Consider the following 18,498-nt stretch of genomic DNA (forward strand, 5'->3'; position numbering starts at 1 on the left):
CGCAGGCCACTCGATTAGCTCATCATTTTAGGGTTGCCAGGTGGAGCAAATAAAAACACAGAATGCCCAGCTAGATTTGACTTTTGGATAAATGACAAGTGTTTTTTTAGGATAAGTATGTCCCAGATATTACATGGGATGTTTTGCATGCAATATCTGGGACATACACTAAAAAGACAAAAACAAAAACAATAACAGACACCAAAACCTAAACTCCTCATTGTTTATCTGCAAGTCAGATTTACCTGGGCACCCTGTCTTTTATCGGGCAACCCTCTGTAGTTTCTCTGAAGACCTGCTAGGCCCAAGGTTTTCTCCTGAAGTATTTATTGACGGTAAATTGAACATCACCTTCCATGAGTGTCTGTGTGGTTGCGTGCTCATCTATGGGAAAGTCCCCAGCGGGGCCGGGATGTCAGAGCAAGGAGAGGCAGTGCTCAGCGTAGCATCGGAAGCATTAATAAATATTGCCCGAAAAGCTGTAGAGTGCATGGCATGGACGCTGTTGCTGTCACCTCACCTTCTCCTAAAATAAGGTCTCGTAGATTTCATGCTCTTTTTCTCACTGCCTCACTTTGCTGCCATCCCCCAGGAAGCATATTTAGCTTTCTCTTCAAGAGCTGCTAGACCATTTTCTCCATGAGAGCTCTGTCTCATTTCAGCTTAGAACCTGTAAGTATTGTTTCCAGGGCAAATTTTCACCTTCTTATTCTTATTATTTTGAAGCTTGGCATCAGCATGCATAAATTTGGAGAGAGATGTGACTTAATTCAGGAAGGTGGACGAGTAACTGACCCCACTATTGACAAGCGCATGGATTTTCATTTTAATGCTCTCTTGGATGTTGTCTCTGAGTGGAGAAAGGATAAGACTCAGCTCCAAGATGTTCCTTTAGGAGGTATGGGAGAATGGCGTTCTGAATGTTCCATTGGCGTCTCCTTGTCACGCAAGCCGGCTTAGGCCCAGCAGCGTCTGCCTGTGCGGTCGGGTGTCTGCGGTTGGAGGAGTCCCGTGAAGGGGCGCCCGGCCGGCTCAGTCGGTAGAGCTTGTGACTCCTGCTCTCGGGGTCATGAGTTCAGGCCCCACGAGGGGCGTAGAGCTTATGTTCTCGCACACACGCGCACACACACACGCACACACAGGAGGAGTCCTTTTGGACTGATGAGTCCTCCCGACTGTTCTGCTCCGTGGAGAACTTCCTCAAGGACCTTTAGAGGCTTGTGTGCGTGAATACACTCGGATCTCACTTTGTATAAAATAGCGGATGTTTAAAATAATTACTCAAATGTTTAATTTTCAGTTTCCCGGAGGAGCTTACTTTTAAGGAAACGTGCTTTAGGCCCTGTGTGAATAGTCCCTACATAATGTCCATTTTAGATAAAAAGACTTTCTTTTTTTTTCTTTAATTTTTTATTATCATGTTATGTGAGTCACCATACAGTACATGACTAGTTTTTGATGCAGTGTCCATGATTCGTTGTTTGCGTTATAACACCCGGTGCTCCGTGCAATATGTGCCCTCCTTACTACCCATCCCCGGGCTAGCTCATCACCACACCCCCCGTAAAAAGACTTTCTGTATGCCAGAATTTCTTTTCCTTTTTTGGGGGGCAATAGCTTGAGTTTTGTTTTGTTTTGTTTTGTTTTTCCAGCATGTTTTGTGTAAGAATGCAAGAATGTGTATTGCAATTGGAAAATTTTAATTCGAAATCCTCAGGCTGTGGTACTAAATGGACCAAAATGTACTCCGTTAATTGTACTCATTCGAAAACTTGACAGTATAGCCGCTCATTTCCGCAAGGGTGTCAGCAGAGATTTGGCCATACTGCTTCTGAAGTTGACCTTTACTTGACCTATAATTCTTCTGACCTGGATGTATTACTCATAGTTCTTGGCGGCCTGTCGGGTGCCTTTAAGTGTGATCATTTGAACTCTGTTCGCGGGATGTTAATTTGCTTCAAGTGTGTGTTTCCTTGTAAGGGTTCTTACTTCTGCATCCTGGCACACACTCCCACACGGTTTGGGGCAGAGGTCTCAGTAGCAAGCACTGTCCCTTCTCTTTCCCCTTCCCTCGCCCTCCTGCTTGAGACCCAACCCCTCCAGTCGCCCTCGTGCGTTAAGTGTTCACCTGCAGACCCTCACAGAACATTGTCAGAAATTGACTGGGATCATTGAATCAAACGTGGGTCATGTCCAGACCCAGGGGAGCATTGTTGACTTTGCTGGAGTTGGGGACAGTGACCAGGCTGACTTGAGGAATGTGCTCAGAATTTGGTTAGTGTTGTGCACGTGTGTGGTAATCGCTGGATGGGGGTCTTCACCCTTCTTTCGGGGCCACCAGGTACAAAAGTTAATAATACTGCTTTGTCTTGGCCTTCCCTCGGTTACCAAGGGAGGGTCTGCAACCCTGTGTAAGTTGTTTCGTCCCATTACTATCTTCTGGAAAAGCTTTAATAATGGTGCACGCGTGTCTGCATAAACAAGGTCCTGGCTCTCTCCTGCCTGTAGTGTCTGAGATTCCACCTCATTAGCACTTCGCTCAAAACACCCAAATACAAGTACTACGAAGCTAGAGTTAATTTCGCAGAGCATATGTACCAAAGCTTCTAAATGTCATTTACATAAAAATCACATTAAGCCTTCTCCCAATCTGTTTATACTTAATTTTATATACTGTTCTAGCAATCTTGGTCCCTCCTGAATCTCTACAAAACCTAAAGGAAGGTAGAAACCACGTAGCAGGAGGCAGGAACGGGACTGCAACATGGTAACGAAGGTAGCACAAAGGCCCTGTGGTCTGGGCTGGGGGCCGAAGCCCGGCACAGACCCCGAGGTGCCGTGGCCACCCCCGTATTACGATGGAGCATAAGAACAGATAATTTTAACGAGAGCCTGGAGTTGTCAAAAAAAAATTTTTTTTTTCTTAAATCACTTTCAGTTCCGTTTCTAGTTAAGCAAGTGCACAGACTTGATAGAAACTTTGAGTCTACAGCGCACTGTGGGCTGGCGGTCATCACAGCGAAGGTTATGAAGAAGCACCCTGCTTACAATTTGCCAGACATGAGTCCCCCCCCCACCCGTCTGCCCAAAAAGGGATCTCAGACAAGAGCCGGAGTGATGATACCACAGGGCTGCATGTCTGTATAGTTGAACATTCCAGTTGCATGGGTGGATGAAGGCGGGGGTTGCTAGCAAGCAGGATTCCCAAGGCGTGTGTGGCCAGCTGCTGCTGGACGGGGCTGGGGGGCGGCCAGTGCGGGGAGTGGTAGCAGCAGGCCTCCCACGGTTGGAATTTACCAGGAAGAGACCAGCCGCCCGCCCGCTCAGCAGAGCGTGTGAGCGGGCAGGTAGTAGGAGCTATCTTTAGAAAGGCTGAAAATGTGCTAGCTTGCTCTGGCTGCGGGTTTTGGGAATTTATTACACAGGCAGAAAACCAGTAATTAAAAGGTATCAAGACAGAAGGCTGAGGTGACGAAAGCCCGTGATGGATTACTCTTGTTTTGGAGAGAACGTAGACATTCTAAGAACTTGACCCTAGGTGGTCGCAGTCCAGAAAGGGAAGAGGCGTTTTCTCTGGCGGTGCAGGGGGTACTCCCCCCCCCCCCACCCCCGATCTTGAGCAAAAAAAGAAAGTTTTTCAGCTAGGCAGAAACGAAACATGGTTGAAGATACAGAGCCTACTTACTTCGTTTCCAGTTCAGATAAGCTTTTCCTTCCTGAGCGAAACCAACCTTATCGAGATGTCCTTTCCCCGCACCCCCCCCCCCACCCCAGGTTTACTTGGGAAGGGACTTCAGAGGTTTGGGGGTTTTCAGGGGTTGCAGGAGGTGGATCGCAGAGAATAAGGAATTAGGAAATAATGTGACTGCCGTTTTCCCTCCTCTGCTCCCTTCCCGTTACAGAGAAGATCGAGGAGATCTACAAAGCCTTTATTAAGGAGTCTGGCATCCAGTTCAGCGAGCTCGAGGAGCAGGTGCGCCACTTCCACCTCAGCAACCTGGAGTACGCGTGCGGCAGCAGCCTCCAGCAGGTGCGGGACGTGCAGGGGCGAGTGCTGGTTCGCGTGTGGCTGCGTGCTGGGTCTCACCACTGAACCCGGACTGGTTTGGGTAAACAGGAAATACTGGTTCTGCTGTTGGGAAGTTCAAAAACCATGACTTCTGAGCGTAGTCACCCCACCGTGGTTTAGACTCTGCGTTTTGTAACCTTCCTTCCGAGAATGTGCGTAAAGCCAGTGCAGGAGGGCCAGAGCCCTGTGCGCTCGCTACCCTCCTTCCCCTGCGCTCCATGCTCCCCGGAGGAGGCCCCGTGGAGCCCTGCGTGGTCTGAGAACACTGCTCTCCAGAGACCAAAATAGAGGAGCCTTGCAGTTGTGCGGTCTGTGTATCTGGCTAAAATAAATTTAAACTTGCCTCACTCCTGTAACCACTGTGGTCTTGATACTCAGATCTTCTATATTTTGAATTGAGCCTCCACGGTTGACCCCGACTTATTGTCCAAATCTGGACCTCTCCATGTTCATTCGATTCTTCATTGCCGTTGGAGTAACACTGTTTTCCGGAATCATGTGGTGCCACGTGGAAGACAAATAGTTGGCATGTTGGGTTGTTCAAATGCAGTTTTACTGATAGAATTCTCCTTTTTTTAAAAAAAAATTCAATTAGCCAACATCTAGTACATTGTTAGTTTTTGTTTTTTTTTTTTAAGTTTTTATTTATTTATTTGAGAGGGAGAGAAAGTGCGTGCACACACAACTGGGGAGGGACAGCGGGACTGGAAGAAGCAGGCTCCCTGCTGAGCAAGGATCCCCCCCCCCCCCCCGATCTTGACTTGAGCCAAAGGCAGACGCTTAACCCACTGAGCCACCCAGGCGCCCTGCAGCATCAGTTTTCAATATAATGTTCGATGTTTCATTAGTCGCGTGAGAATTCTCCTTTTCCAGGATTGTTGATACACAATATGCCTTGTGTTTCTGTCAAGGGGTGGTACCCGTGTCCAAATCATGTCTACCTTTTGTTCTAAAATAAGCTTTCCTGGAGTGCCTGGCTGGCTCAGTGGGTAGAGCATGACGCTCTCAACCTTGGGGTCGTGAGTTCAAGTCCCACATGAGGGGTATAGAGTTTACTTAAAAAAAATAATAAGCTTTCCTGCACATGATCATTTCTCAGGTGTCTGCTCGCTCCTGGGACCACAACGAATTCTTCGCCCAGTTCGCTGGTGACCACACTCTGCTAACGCCTGGCTACTCCGTAATCATTGAAAAACTGGCAGAAGGCCTAGACATTCGGCTCAAGTCTCCAGTGAGTACGGACAGCGGCGGGGAGGGGCGGCTCTGCTTTGGCCTTGTGTTTGGAGGATGCAAAGTTTGGGGCGCTTGCCGTGACCTTGCTCAGTAGGTAGGCCCGCTGTTTGGAGCAACAGTGGCACAGATTCATCTCAGTTACTCATGTGGGCGGGAGTCTCACGACCCCCCTTGACACAGCACATTTATGTTCACTCTAAAATTTTCCCTTCACATCTTTGTCCCTGCACGTTTGTATTGCGCGTTACTCTAATCACAGAGGCTGCAACTCGTGTGTATGTTTCACTTGAGACGATTATAAAGATCTTCCATATTCTGACAAAGTGTTTATAAATCTTAACGATGGGGTGATAGTTCCCTGAAGGAAGCTGTAAATGTCGTTTAGATCTCTGAATGCCAGGAAATGGTTCTTTGGAGTCTTGGAGATAGAAACTCACACGATAAACTTGGAGAGGATCCTGGATCGTGTGGCTCCGTCCCTCGTGGTTTTCATGATTGTTCTTCTTGATGCAGGTGCAGAGCATCGATTACTCCGGGGATGAAGTGCAGGTTACCATTACGGATGGGACAGCGTGTACAGCACAAAAGGTAGGTACTAGAATTTCACTAGGTGCTGCCCAGGGCCTGGGGGTCTGGGAAAACCGTATTTTCCACCAAGAAGTTTGCCTTTGGCAACCTGCCTGGAGCCTTGTCTGAGTCCTGAAGAGTTACCTACCTGCACTCAGTTATGTGTGGATCTGCAGATCTGATATCCTTTCTCAAACACTGTATAGATTTCGTGGTAGACGAAATTCCTAAAAGTGTTTCTGAAAGTGGGTTCTATGGTACATCGGTCCTGAAAGTTGAGTAAGAAAAGAAATCCTTCAGCCAAATAAGTTTGAAAAGTATTGTATACCGCAGGCTACTTTTTGGGTTAAATATAACTGTGTTAAAGGCTCTGAGAAGTTGTGCATTACCAAAAAAAAGTGAATTTTGTTTAATTTGGTACTTTCCAAGTTGGCGGTGGTGGTTTTTTTTACTTTGTTTTGACATGGAATCATTTTTTCATTCAAGACACCTCTGTGTTTTCATTTTGAAACTGGCAGTTCTTTTATATTATTGGAATTTTTTGTAAACAACTTCAGTAGGTGGACAGTGGAGGGTGCTATACTATGTGACATCACATAGAGATTTCTGTGGTGTTGGAGAGCAAAGGTACTCCCTGGGGCAGAGGGGGATTAATAAGCCCTGTAAATTTATTTCAGTTTATTTATGTCTGAAATGAGGACCAAAATGTGTAGCTGAGAGACCATCACTGGTTCCTAGATTAGCTGTGTTCCACACTTTCCAGTTACCTACAAGTACTCCACAGCCCCTGACACTCACCCAGAAGTAAAGGATCACGGGTCACATGAAGACACGGGGTCTAGTGTATGAGCCACGGGGCGGGCTTACAAAGAAAGACTGCAGAACCCCACCCTGCAGAGATTCGCAGTGAATCGGGCTGGTCATGTTTGTAATGCTTCCCCAGGTGAGTCCAGCTTGCGGCCAGGCCCGCGACAGTGTCCTTATCCATGAGCCCCAAAGTGAGAAGCAGGCTAATATCTAAGGCTCATCCTAGTGGTAAAATTTTTTTTTAATTCCTCTTTTTCAAATTGCAAGTCAGCTGATGGCTCACCCTCTGGGATTTTGTGACTCTGCCTCGTGGCAGCCTCTGCCGGGTCACCCTCTGCCTGGCCCAAACCGGGCACCTTGCCTTTCTTTCTTTGGATCCGGCTCTCCGGCACTATTAGGGCAGAGCTGTTGTTTCAAAGTCTGCTCTGAAACGTTTAAAGGAAGTCTTTTTATTTTTATGGTAGTCTGCACACATCCCACAGTTTGAATTGGAAGTTTCCAAACCGAGTTATAAGTGAAAGATTACCACCCAGCCTGATACACCGATAGACATCTGACAAACTCGAGTGCGGTCTCTAGGCTGCTTGCACCGAGATCTGGTGTGAGTCCCTGGCCAGCGGGTGTTTACCTCTTTCCCCTGTTTGTTTACCTTTGCTTATGTGCTTTTGAAAGCTTTTTTGTTGTTAAGAAAATATCTAGATCTGGGGCGCCTGGGTGGCTCAGTCGGTTGAGTGTCTGCCTTCGGCTCAGGTCATGATCCCAGGGTCCTGGGGTCGAGTTCCTCCCTGGGCTCCCTACTCAGCGGGCACAAGGAGTGATGGCTTCTGGCTGTGGTTGTGGTAACATGGTTCTGGAGCTAGAAATTTCCTGATTGTATGGAGAGACAGCAGCTCTTTGATGGCCGGGTTTTGTGATGGACTTGGAGAGTCATTCTTGAAGGCTCTGTTTGCACCTGTTACTTCAGCTCTCCTAAATGATTTTGTGAGCCATTGGAGACCCTGTAATAAATTGTTTCCTCCTTAAAAAAAATTTTTTTGTGGCTCTTTGTGATTGTAACACTCTGTACTGTTTTTGATATGCTTTACCGTTTATGAAACACATTGATGTGTATTGTAAGAGTTTTTGTTCTAAGCATTATGTCAGTTCTTTGAGGTTAGTAGGGCAGGTATTAGCCACACATTAGAAAGTGTCGGTAATGATACACAAATGTGGTTCTCCTGACTCCATATTTAGAGCCATTTCCTCTTATAGTACTGCTTTTCAGGATTGGGATCTATTGACTGTTTTTACCCAGGGTTATTCTAAACCAGCAAGACCTTTCTGTGAGTTCTTCCATGTGGATGCCACTTTGGCTCAGCCAGGCACCCTTGTGCAGTGAACAGCCTGCCCGATGGTACATGACAGCCCTTATTCTTCCCAATATAACATGGGACGTTGACAGTCTCATGATTGGCAATAGAGAGGAATGTCCCTTGGGTGTTGAGATTTTCCTGGAAATGAACCCACTGAATAGCTGTGGTGTTAGGTTCAATTGCTTTTGTGTGTTCATTATTCATTTTTCTCACAGGTATTAGTCACTGTCCCACTGGCCTTACTGCAGAGGGGTGCCATTCACTTTAACCCGCCGCTGTCAGACAAGAAGATGAAGGCTATCAACAGCTTAGGCGCGGGCATCATTGAAAAGGTGACTGTGTTACTCAAGCCTCAGAACTAAGGAGATTAAAGTCAGATGACCGGAGTTCCTTAACTTCTGGTCTTGGGAAGTAGTGGATAATGCTTTAAGCCAAATAAAATTCGAAGATTTTCTTTTCATTTGAGTAATCATTCATGAAGAATACAAAAGGATATTATCAAAACGAAAGGAGGAGAGCTGGTTGGGGTCTGAATTTTGATGTTAGGAAAATGAATCTTGTTATTTCAGAATTTGAACTTGGCATATAAATATGTAAATAAGGTAAGGTTTTTTTTTGGTTTTTTTTTTTTTTTTTCCTTCTCCTTGGCTGCTTTCTATGCCTACCCTCCATTAATTGGTCCCAGTGAGAAGAGAGTTTCACTTCCTCTGCCTTTAAAATCTTCTCTAGCAGAACGTGCCAGTGCTGCAGGGGATCCTGGCAGCCCTGGGGTGGCTAGAATTTATCTCAGGGACATTCACTTCAAGACCAGGTCTCAGGGATGCCTTGCATTTTCGGATCAGCCTGATGGTTGTCGGTGGGTCCCACCATCGTCGGTGGGAGTGCGGGACTGCAGGGCACAAAAGCCAAATGCTCACATGAGAACAAACGAGACAGGCGCGTGGAAAGGGAGCGTTTAGGCTTGTGTTTTTGTGCATAGCTCTTTAGTTGAGAACTGCAGGTTGCTTCTTAGAGATTGTCGTCCCTCTGATTCCAGAAACTCCTAACTGTCTTTCTCTTGCTCACTTTCCAGATTGCCTTGCAATTTCCTTATCGATTTTGGGACGGTAAAGTTCAAGGGGCTGACTTTTTCGGTCACGTACCTCCTAGCGCCAGCAAGCGGGGGCTTTTTGCTGTGTTCTATGACATGGATCCCCAGGTAAAGTCGCTGGTGACATGTGGTCTGAATTCCCTTGCTGCAGTTTAGAACTGGGTCACGCTCAGGGACCGATGGACAGGGTGGACGCACTAGGTCTATGTTGATGTGCCTGGGGATACTTGGACTGGGACGTTTCCTACAGGAGCCCCGGCGTCCACCGTGTTTTCCTCAAGTGCTGACGTTGCTTCCCGGGAAATGCATTAGTATTTCGGACTGGTGGGGAGTCCTCTCGGGGAGTCAGCGCAGCACAGTACTGAGCGTTACCTGAACGCGGGGTCCTCCCGTGAGCACTGGAGGGCGGGGTGTGCTTGGCCCAGATGGGGCAGCTCAGTGTTGGCAGGGGTGTGATCCGTGTGGGAGGCGGGCGGGGAAGGGGCGTGCCTGGGACTTGAAACGTCCTACTGATGTCCTGCAAAAGAGTCACCCTTGTTGTTCCTCCTCCTTCCTTCCAAGAAACTTTCTCTTCAAAGGTTTCACTTGGGAGCCATGGGCAAAAATTTCTTTACCGATTGAGGAAGATTTTTTCCCTTACTTTGTGCAGATGTCCCTTCTCCATCTTCTGTTCCTTCTGGAACAAGTTCTTATAAGGGAAAAGCCAAGAGCAGCCCTGAATTTGATATTTACCCTTCCTCCTGAGCTTCTCAGCCGCCAACAACCAAATGTATAGATGCACAATGAGTGTCATCAGGGAACCGGGCTGGGGATGGAGGAGGGGCAGGGGCCGGGCGAAGTCAGAGGCTGGGGAGCACGAAGTCCTTCCCGATTTGGAGCCTGGAGCCGTGCAGTTAGGGGCTTCTGTCCCGAAAGCTGAGAGTGAACTGCCCATGCCTTCCTCCCGCGTCTGCAGAAGCAGCACAGCGTGCTGATGTCGGTGGTGGCCGGGGAGGCGGTGGCGTCCGTCCGGACCCTGGATGACAAGCAGGTGCTACAGCAGTGCATGGCTGTCCTGCGGGAGCTGTTCAAGGAGCAGGTCAGAGAATGGCGTGCGCTCTGCGGCCACGTGTGGCCCTCAGCCAGCTGTCCTTGGGGCTGGGCCCGGACTGCGCCGTTCCTTCTTCCTACGGCTGGCCGGCCTCCCCCCTGCATACCCGGACCCGTCCACACGGGCTGCTGTAACACACACCACCGCCCAGGGGTGGGGGTGGGGAGGTTGAACCATGGACATCGATTTTCTCACCATGCTGGCGGCTGGAAGTCCAAGACGAGGCAGGTCTGGTGTCTTCGGAGGCTGCCCTCCTTGGCCTGCAGATGGCTGCCTTCCCCCTGGGACCTCACCCGGGCTCCCCTCTGTGCTTGTCTGTGTCCTCTCCTCTCACAAGCACACCAGGCATCCTGGCTTAAAGGTCACCCCAGGGACCTCATTGTAACATGATCACCTCATGTGTGGCCCTTGGGGGTTAAGGGCTTCAAGCTAGCGATTTTAGGGGGACACAGATGAGCCTATAGCAATATTCCGTATGGCCTTCCACACCTTCGTCTTCCTTTTCTGCTCACATCATGCACGCCCCCCCCTTTTTTGCGCTAATGCACAGTGGGTGCCTGTCCGCAGGGGAACTGCACGAAGTGTGGACCGCGTCACGGATTTGCACGTGCTCCTTGCACGGAGGCCATGCTGGTCCTCCCCATGTGGTTCCTATTTTAGTGTCTGTGCTGCTGCAGAGGGCACCACACCCCCTTGTTTCCCAAGGACGGAAAAGGCTCCGCGTTTTAACCCAAACCCCAGCAAGCTTTGACAACTTTCCTTTCGAAGGGATATTGTCCGGCATTTTCTCCTACCCCATAGACGCGGCCTCTCTCTTCTCTGTCTTTGCTCCGAGGAGCTCAGGGTACTTCAGATTCTCCAGTACTTCAGATTCTCCAGTTTACCAAACCTCACGCTCTCTGGAGATCTGTAAATGGCGTGGCTAATAGCTTCACGTAAAGCAGTGGGAGTAGAAAGAACTGAAATGACTCAAAAGTTACGTAAATTAGAGAAAGGCCCCTGCGGGGGGGGGGGGGGGAGGCTGTTGCTTATATTACATGATATGATTACATCTCACAGTTGTCCCTTGCTTGGGGTTTTTGCCCCAAAACTTGTTTTCACGCTAGCTATTTGGAACTTAGCAGATTTTTTCCGTAGAACTGTTTTTCATGCTGGTGCTTGTCAGAGGCACGGAATTAACGTGAAACTTCGTGAATGTGAAACATGCCGTCCTGGGGCTGATCTGCGGAGAAGTCTGTTGAGAATCCCAGCCTGTCCCACGGCTGCTCCCTTCCCTCCCGTACGCCCCTCTTGCACCGTCACAACGTGTGCCAGGCGTGGGCAAGGGGGCGCCCCCAGTCTCAGGCGCTGGCCACGGCCGGCTGGGTGGGGGGCGCGCGTCTCTGGCCGGGTAAGGTGTAGACATGAGATGCCGGGGGAGGTTGCAGAGTTTGGGCAGGACATGGAGGACGCCGCACAAACCTGGGGCCTGGGGGGAGGGGGGGGCAGAGGCGCACCGGGAGCCGCCGTGTCGCCGCCTCCAGGAACGGGCTCCGCTTCCAGAGGCGGCGGGACTGTGTGTGCTCCTGCCCTGGGCTGCAGCCCGTCTCGGGCCCCCCATCCCGGTTCACGGTTCCTTCTGCCTGACACAGGAAGTCCCGGATCCCACCAAGTATTTCGTCACTCGGTGGAGCACGGACCCCTGGATCCAGATGGCGTACAGCTTTGTGAAGACGGGCGGCAGCGGGGAGGCCTACGACATCATTGCCGAGGAGATACAGGGCACGGTCTTCTTCGCGGGCGAGGTGCGTGTCCGCAGCCTGAACCCGGCCGCTCTTGCTTGGGTTACGTTCTTTTCGCGGAAGGGCTGTACGTCCAGGGTTGCAGAGCGAAAGGCCCATCAGGCCACCGGGGGCGCCCGGGCCGCGCAGTCGGTTAAGCGTCGGACTCGGTTTCGGCTCAGGGCATGAGCTCGGGGTCCCGAGGTCGAGCCCCGCGTTGGGCTCCCTGCAGGGACGGAGTCTGCTTCGGTCTCTCTCTCCCTCTCCCCTGCTCACTCTCGTGCTCCCTCCCTCCTCCTCTCTCTCTCAGGAATAAATCTAAAAAAAAAAAAGACACCACACGGAACAGCAGATGCCCCTCCACACCCTCCTCCCGCTCCCAGGACAGCCATTTTTAACCCTTCCTGTCGTTTCTTCAGGAATTTGCTTCCTGCGTGCGGCCATTTCTGTTGTTGGCTTGCGACCTGACAAGGGAGCCACCGTGCGCTGACCTCCCGTCGGGCGGAAGGTCGCCGTGCAGGGATTTCACCCCGGGAGCGGCCTCGTGCTGCCGGGACGCGGCTTCCTGCGGAGCCGGGCGCACGACTCCTTCCTGGGCGCCTTCTCCCGGTCACGTGGCACCTCCCGGTCACGTGGCACCTCCCGGTCACGTGGCACTTCCCGGTCACGTGGCCCCGGTGCGCCCGAGCTCGGGCCGGCGCCCCTCCCCGCAGACCCCGCCCCGCCGCAGCCCTGCGAGCCGGCGCGTTCGCTCGGCTTGTGGAACCCCTTCCTGGCGTCCTCTGGTCGGCGCTCTGGCCTGCGCTGTTCACCTCTGGGGCCCCTGCTTGCCACTCTGCGCCGTTGGCGCTTTCATTTTCTAGATGCCTCTCTTTCTTTTAACATTTGGTTTTTAAATTGTGGTAAATTACGCATGACGTGCAGTTTACCATCGTAACTATTTTTTAAGTCCGCAAAGAACTTGTGTTCAGTCTGCAGTCGTCGCTGTCCGCCAGCCCCCGTTCCTACGCCTGGGCTTCCCTGATCCGCTTGAATACGGACAGACTTTCACAAACTCCCCACCGTCGTCTTTGGGATCCAGTTTCTTTACGGGAGGGCCTGAGAAGTCAAATTGTAGGAAGTACAAGGACTGCTGTTTTGGCAAAGGAGCTAAAGTTATTTTTCCGTAATCGTTTCTAATACTGAAGAGTCTCGTTACTTCACTACTGCATGAGCGTGGCACAGAATGTTAGGGGCCTCTCGGTCCCCCCTGCAGCACCCTTGTAGCCCCAGGCGCAGTTTCCAGACGCCGTGAACGACTGGGTCCGTTTCCATCTAGAAGGAAGCTTTTACCATCGTGGCTGTTTTTAGATGTACAGTTCAGTGGCATCAAATGAACAGACGCTGCTGTGCCCCCATCACCAGCACCTATCTCCAGAACTACTTCATCCTGCGAAACAGAAACTCGGTGCCCATGGAACAGCACCCCCCCTTCCCCCTCTCCCAGCCCCTGGCTACCACTTGTCTACTTTGTCTCTATGAATTTGTTCTGGGTGTGTCATCCTCTCAGTGGAAGCCTACAGTGTTTGTCCTTTCCTGACTGGCTTATTTCACTCAGCACAATGTCCTTAAGGTTTATCTGCATTGTGGCACGTGTCAGAATATTTTTCCTTTTGAGGACTAAATCTATTTCATCGTGTGTATATAGATTTCTTTTTAAAAAAAATATTTTAGAGAGAGAACATGAGCGGGGAGAGGAGAAGCAGACTCCCCACTGAGCAGGGAGCCTGACATGGGGCTCAATCCCAGGACCCTGAGATCATGACCTGAGTCGGAGGCAGACGCTTATTGACGGAGTCCCCCAGGCACCCTACAGATGTCATTTCATATATGCGTTCGTGTCCTGGATGCTTGACTTGCTTCTACCTTCTGGCTGTTGTGAGTAATGCTGCCGTGAATATGGATGTCCATCTGTCTTCAAGAACCTGCTTTGGGTTCTTTGGGGTATATACCCAGAAGAGGCCTTGCTGGATCATGTATTAGTTCTGTGCCTAGTTCTTTGAAGAACCACTACACTGTTTCCCACAGCAGCGGCATCCTTTTACACTCCGACCAGCAGTCACAAAGATTCCAATACTTGAGATTTTTTTAAGGTTGATTTATTATTTGAGAGAGAGAGTGTGCATGGTTGGGGAGGGGCAGAAGGAGAGAGAATCTCGAGCAGACTCTGTGTTGAGTAGGGGAACCTGATGTGCAGTTTGATCTCATGACCCTGAGATCATGACCGCCAAAATCAAGAGCTGGACACTCAACCATCTGAGCCACTCAGGTGCCCTGCGATTTTTTGGCGGTTTTTGATAATGGCCATCATAATGGGTATGACGTGGCCTGCCTTCTTTCTTGGTTTATTTCTGTTGAGAAATGTTTAGCTGTTTTGATCACTTTTTCTGTGTCTGTTTTGGCTTGCTTACAATCTAGACAGTCCTATCCTTCAGTCCTTGGTTTTTTCTCACTTCCGATCATCTTCTCCCCACATTTTTTTCTCTTATTTCTAGATCTTCTGTTACATATATTGGAACTCCTGAATTGATTGTCTAATTTCCTTTTCTTTGCTGTTACTCATCTCCGTCTTCTTATCCTGTTGTTGAGGTGGGGGAAATTCATCTTCCCACCCTTGAGTTGACTTTTGAAATTTTGGCTCTTTTATGAGCACGGGCTTGTCCTTGGATTCTTTCGGTAACACCCTCTTGCTTCATGACTCCTCAGAGTTCCTGTTTTGTTTCCTTTAGCCGGTGCCCCTCCCATGTCCACATACTCCATCCTTGACTGTCTGCTCAGATTCGAGTGAGGCGTTTATATTATAAAAGCCTACAGAAAGCTCCCGGAAGCTTGCTGGCGGGTGGTTGGATCCCCAAACATCAGTCTATCTATAGCTCTTTCCTCTGGGAACGTAGTTTCTCTGCGCTTGGTGGCAGCTCCTGACATCCTGGGAGCCGGAAGTCTTGCTCTTAGTTATGAACACTTGACTTAATCCCCATGTTGTTTGGTGCCCCACCCTTGCCTCTGCGTCAGATCTCCAGGTGGGTTGTGGTGGTGGGAGCGGGGAACCTGGTGAGGGACCAGATTGCTCTTCGTAGCCTTCAGCCCTGTTTCTACTCACACTCAGCCTCTGCTCTGTGGTTCCTGATGCCTCCAGTGGCTGCTCTGGGGAGTGAATTGGTTGCTTTTAATTCCCCCCCCCCCCAAACATAGCAGAGTAAGGTGAATTCTCAGCACTCTTTCATCTGTTTTCATACTGTGTATGTTAGCTTAGGACTCACACATCTTCTAGTGTCATCAAAAATGGAGTTGGTGTTATCTTTTCTCTTCCTGATTTTTGGAGGATTGCAAAAGAATGTCCTTTAAAAACCAGCTATCTTAGATGCGTCCTTGGCCTGCAGAGAGCCAGCTCTGTGGGAGCGGCATGACAGCTTGCCACACAACCACTGTCAGTGCTTCCAGGAGAGGCTCTGTTAGGCTCATGAGATAGTTACTTCACAGTTTAAAAAAAAAATTTTTTTTAACCCATTTCTGTGAGGTTTCTGTTCCCCTTTCCCTCTACTAGTACGTGTAACATTACATCCCGATCACGCCTCCATTTATTGAAGTCTTTGGCCCTGGACGTTTTCCTTCCATCCCAGCCATCAACCTAGATGACATGGCACCTAGCTTAGTTCCCACAGAGCTTCCTGTTCCTATCCTTCCCCATCTTCTGCGGTCTGCTCACCACACGGCAGCGGCTTTCCCACAGCTCCATCATTGTTCCCGCCCCCGAAGGCGCAGATCGGGCTTGCTGCTTTTCCTGTCCTGGTTTGCTGGTTCTGTTCCAGCTACACCCTCCTGGAAAGTGGGCTTCTCCCATTGCCAGTCCTCACCTTTCTTTCCCCTTCCTCTTAACTCAGCTCTGTCCTTCTGTTCCAGCCATCTAGCGAAATTCTAACTGTGGATGGATTGGTTCGTGTTCTGTGCCTCCTTCGTTGCTGATTTGAACAGCAAGGTTGCTTGTCTGACAAGGGTGCAGGGACTGTGTCTTATTCATTATTCTTAGTTCAAGTACGTGGTATACAGAGGTGATATCCTAAGGATCGGTACAGAGTAGTTCACAGGACTGTAGAGAAAGTTGTAGAATGATCTGGTGAAGGATGGTGGGATCACCAGAGAAGTACGGGAGCAGTGATGGGGGAGTAGTACTCATAGCACGAAGAAGTGCCATCAGTCTTTGAGGATCAGAGAAAAGTATAAGCTTGTATTATCTGTTGATTATCATCTGAGTTCCTTACACATGACCTCAAATTATGCAATTATTTCTTACAGGCAACAAACAGGCATTTTCCACAAACTGTTACAGGGGCATACTTGAGTGGTGTTCGAGAAGCAAGCAAGATCGCAGCATTTTGAATAGAATTTGTCTGGACCCAGCTTTCTTCTGTGCCCCAGATGGTAAAGTTTGAAACACATGTTAAACCTCACTTTCATAAAACCAAACAAAAAACCTCTGAGAGCATTAGCCCCAAGAATCCTTTTGAAGCACTTATATTTTAACTGCATTTTCCACAGGTTGATTAGGGCTATGTCTTCCGTATTTCAGAATAAGGCAGAATAGAACCTTAAATTAGATTTTGGATAGGCTTTCTTCCATGGTTGGAGACTCCCTTTAAATCTGGCAATTTGTTGGGCTCATCAGTTTTCAAACATTGAGAAACCAAGCAGCAATCATTAAAAAACCAGACAAAGCCATGTATTTTTCTTCTGTGACAGTTTATTGGTATCTTTGCCAATGAGCCTTAAGACTTTTATATAGCTCCAATATTGAGCTTTTACTTAAAATTTAGATAGAAATCTTTCCATTTCGGATACAGCACAAACTCTTCAGTTAAAAGTAAATGAAACTTCTAGACTGTTTTGTACATATTTCTTTCCATTGGGTTATTCAAAAGAAATTTAAATTCAGGTATCTTTTGTGATACATTTTAGATTTGTGCACTCATTGGCAAAATAGCAAAATTTTCAATTCCTTAAACAGCATAGGTATTCTGTCATTTAGAATGGGGTAGAGATAGTATAGTCTTCATACTTTAGACCATTTAGAATATGGCTGTTTTTCTAAGAGCCAAGTTAGGGTGGATGGCACACTTTAAATAGCCTTAATTTTGGCAACCACTAGCAAAAAGATCTTTCTTGTCTAAATACTTTAATAAAAAACTCCCTCTACTGCCTCTTTTTAAAGTAACGGATTCAAACTCTAGGAGTATTTTTTACAGCATTATGTTTTCAGTATTCCATAGGCAGGTCCACTGGAAAACTGCAGAAAACCGTGATATCCTGGTAAATATTACACATTTAAAGCCATATCTTAAAAGCTTGAGAACATGGCAGATACTCAGTTCCTTTTTCTTCACTCATGATAAAATAATTCAACTAAAATAAACACTGGTTTCAGGGTCTTCAGGATGCTTATCTTGCCAAGAAGTTAGAAAAGTGAATGGTAACTTAAGTGCTTTTGTTTTAAAAAGTCTGAACAGTTCTTTCAGTTATATTAGTCTGCTTCAAAAAGGGACTCAAAATGACTTTAAAGACACTTTGCAAAATATTAGGTATTTTTAAAATTTAAAGTCAGCTTGTAAGTAGAAATAGTATTTTATGCAAACTTACAGAATTTAGACACATCCCTCCCCATCAAAGTATGATACAAACTCAGAAAAGCAAACAGCCGTAAATTGGTTTCAAAGTTAATGTTGATATTTAGATTATCTGATGATTGGGAAGTATTCTGCTTTAAAATGCTATGTATTAAAATGTTTAAAGAGTAGCATGTGTTTAGTGATAAATATAAAATATTTTAAGTTTGAAATGGCTCACAATTGTTTAGTCTCTGGGCACTTAAACTTGGTACTGTGCTACAAGCAAACTAAGGGAAAACCTAGTTAGCTGAAGTACGGTAAATGTGTATGTAAAAAATTTCCTGTCTCAAGTGACATAATTTGACTTTTTGTTCGTTAAGGAACCATGGTACTTTTCTTTTCTTCTTGAGTTTGTTTTTCACTGTTTCAAGATTTTATAATTGAATAGCAGTGAATACACAGTGTTTTAACTGCAGATTGTGAACAGCTGGTTGTATAAAACTGCTTAATAAAAACTAGACTTGTTTTTCAAATACGCTGTGCACTGTAGTGATGAGCGCACTTGTATTAGCCATGCCTTCCCCACGAACTTGCACGTATCCCCTCCATCCCCTCTCCTCCAAACCTTCTGTGGACTGTTTTTTAGCTCCTAGGTCTTTCTTACTCTGCTTACCCCCTTTCAAGTGAGTGATCATAAAAATAATTGTTAACCATAATCACCTACCTTTTGAAATCACTTCCCACTTTTCCTTTGTGACTTCTCCATAGTGCTCAACGTAAACGTGGTCCATTATCACTGAACAGCACTCCAAATTAAATGGGTCGTGGGGCTAATTCCACCTAAAAACCCCTGTTCTGAAATCCTCAGCTAGAGGGGGGAAATGCTACAGG

At 48.0% G+C, this 18,498-nt stretch overlaps 1 protein-coding gene across 8 annotated transcripts in view; it reads left to right on the forward strand.

The window, feature by feature from the left end:
- Window positions 1-18,140, forward strand: part of KDM1B (lysine demethylase 1B) — a 56,786-nt gene extending 38,646 nt beyond the window's left edge. For 4 of the 8 annotated variants that reach the window (XM_048225680.2, XM_048225679.2, XM_057304960.1 and 1 more), the window contains 9 exons: window positions 727-898; window positions 3,903-4,030; window positions 5,169-5,300; window positions 5,816-5,890; window positions 8,244-8,360; window positions 9,101-9,226; window positions 10,074-10,196; window positions 11,840-11,992; window positions 12,388-18,140. In XM_048225680.2, the coding sequence (XP_048081637.1) occupies window positions 727-898; window positions 3,903-4,030; window positions 5,169-5,300; window positions 5,816-5,890; window positions 8,244-8,360; window positions 9,101-9,226; window positions 10,074-10,196; window positions 11,840-11,992; window positions 12,388-12,831 (1,470 nt within the window). In that variant the 3' untranslated portion in view covers window positions 12,832-18,140. The remainder of the gene's footprint in view (window positions 1-726; window positions 899-3,902; window positions 4,031-5,168; window positions 5,301-5,815; window positions 5,891-8,243; window positions 8,361-9,100; window positions 9,227-10,073; window positions 10,197-11,839; window positions 11,993-12,387) is intronic. The other 4 variants (XM_044388773.3, XM_048225682.2, XM_048225684.2 and 1 more) reach the window with 1 other exon arrangement.
- The last annotated feature ends 358 nt before the right edge of the window (window positions 18,141-18,498 follow it).

This window comes from Ursus arctos, unplaced genomic scaffold (assembly GCF_023065955.2).
Source record: "Ursus arctos isolate Adak ecotype North America unplaced genomic scaffold, UrsArc2.0 scaffold_31, whole genome shotgun sequence".
NCBI lineage: Eukaryota > Metazoa > Chordata > Mammalia > Carnivora > Ursidae > Ursus > Ursus arctos.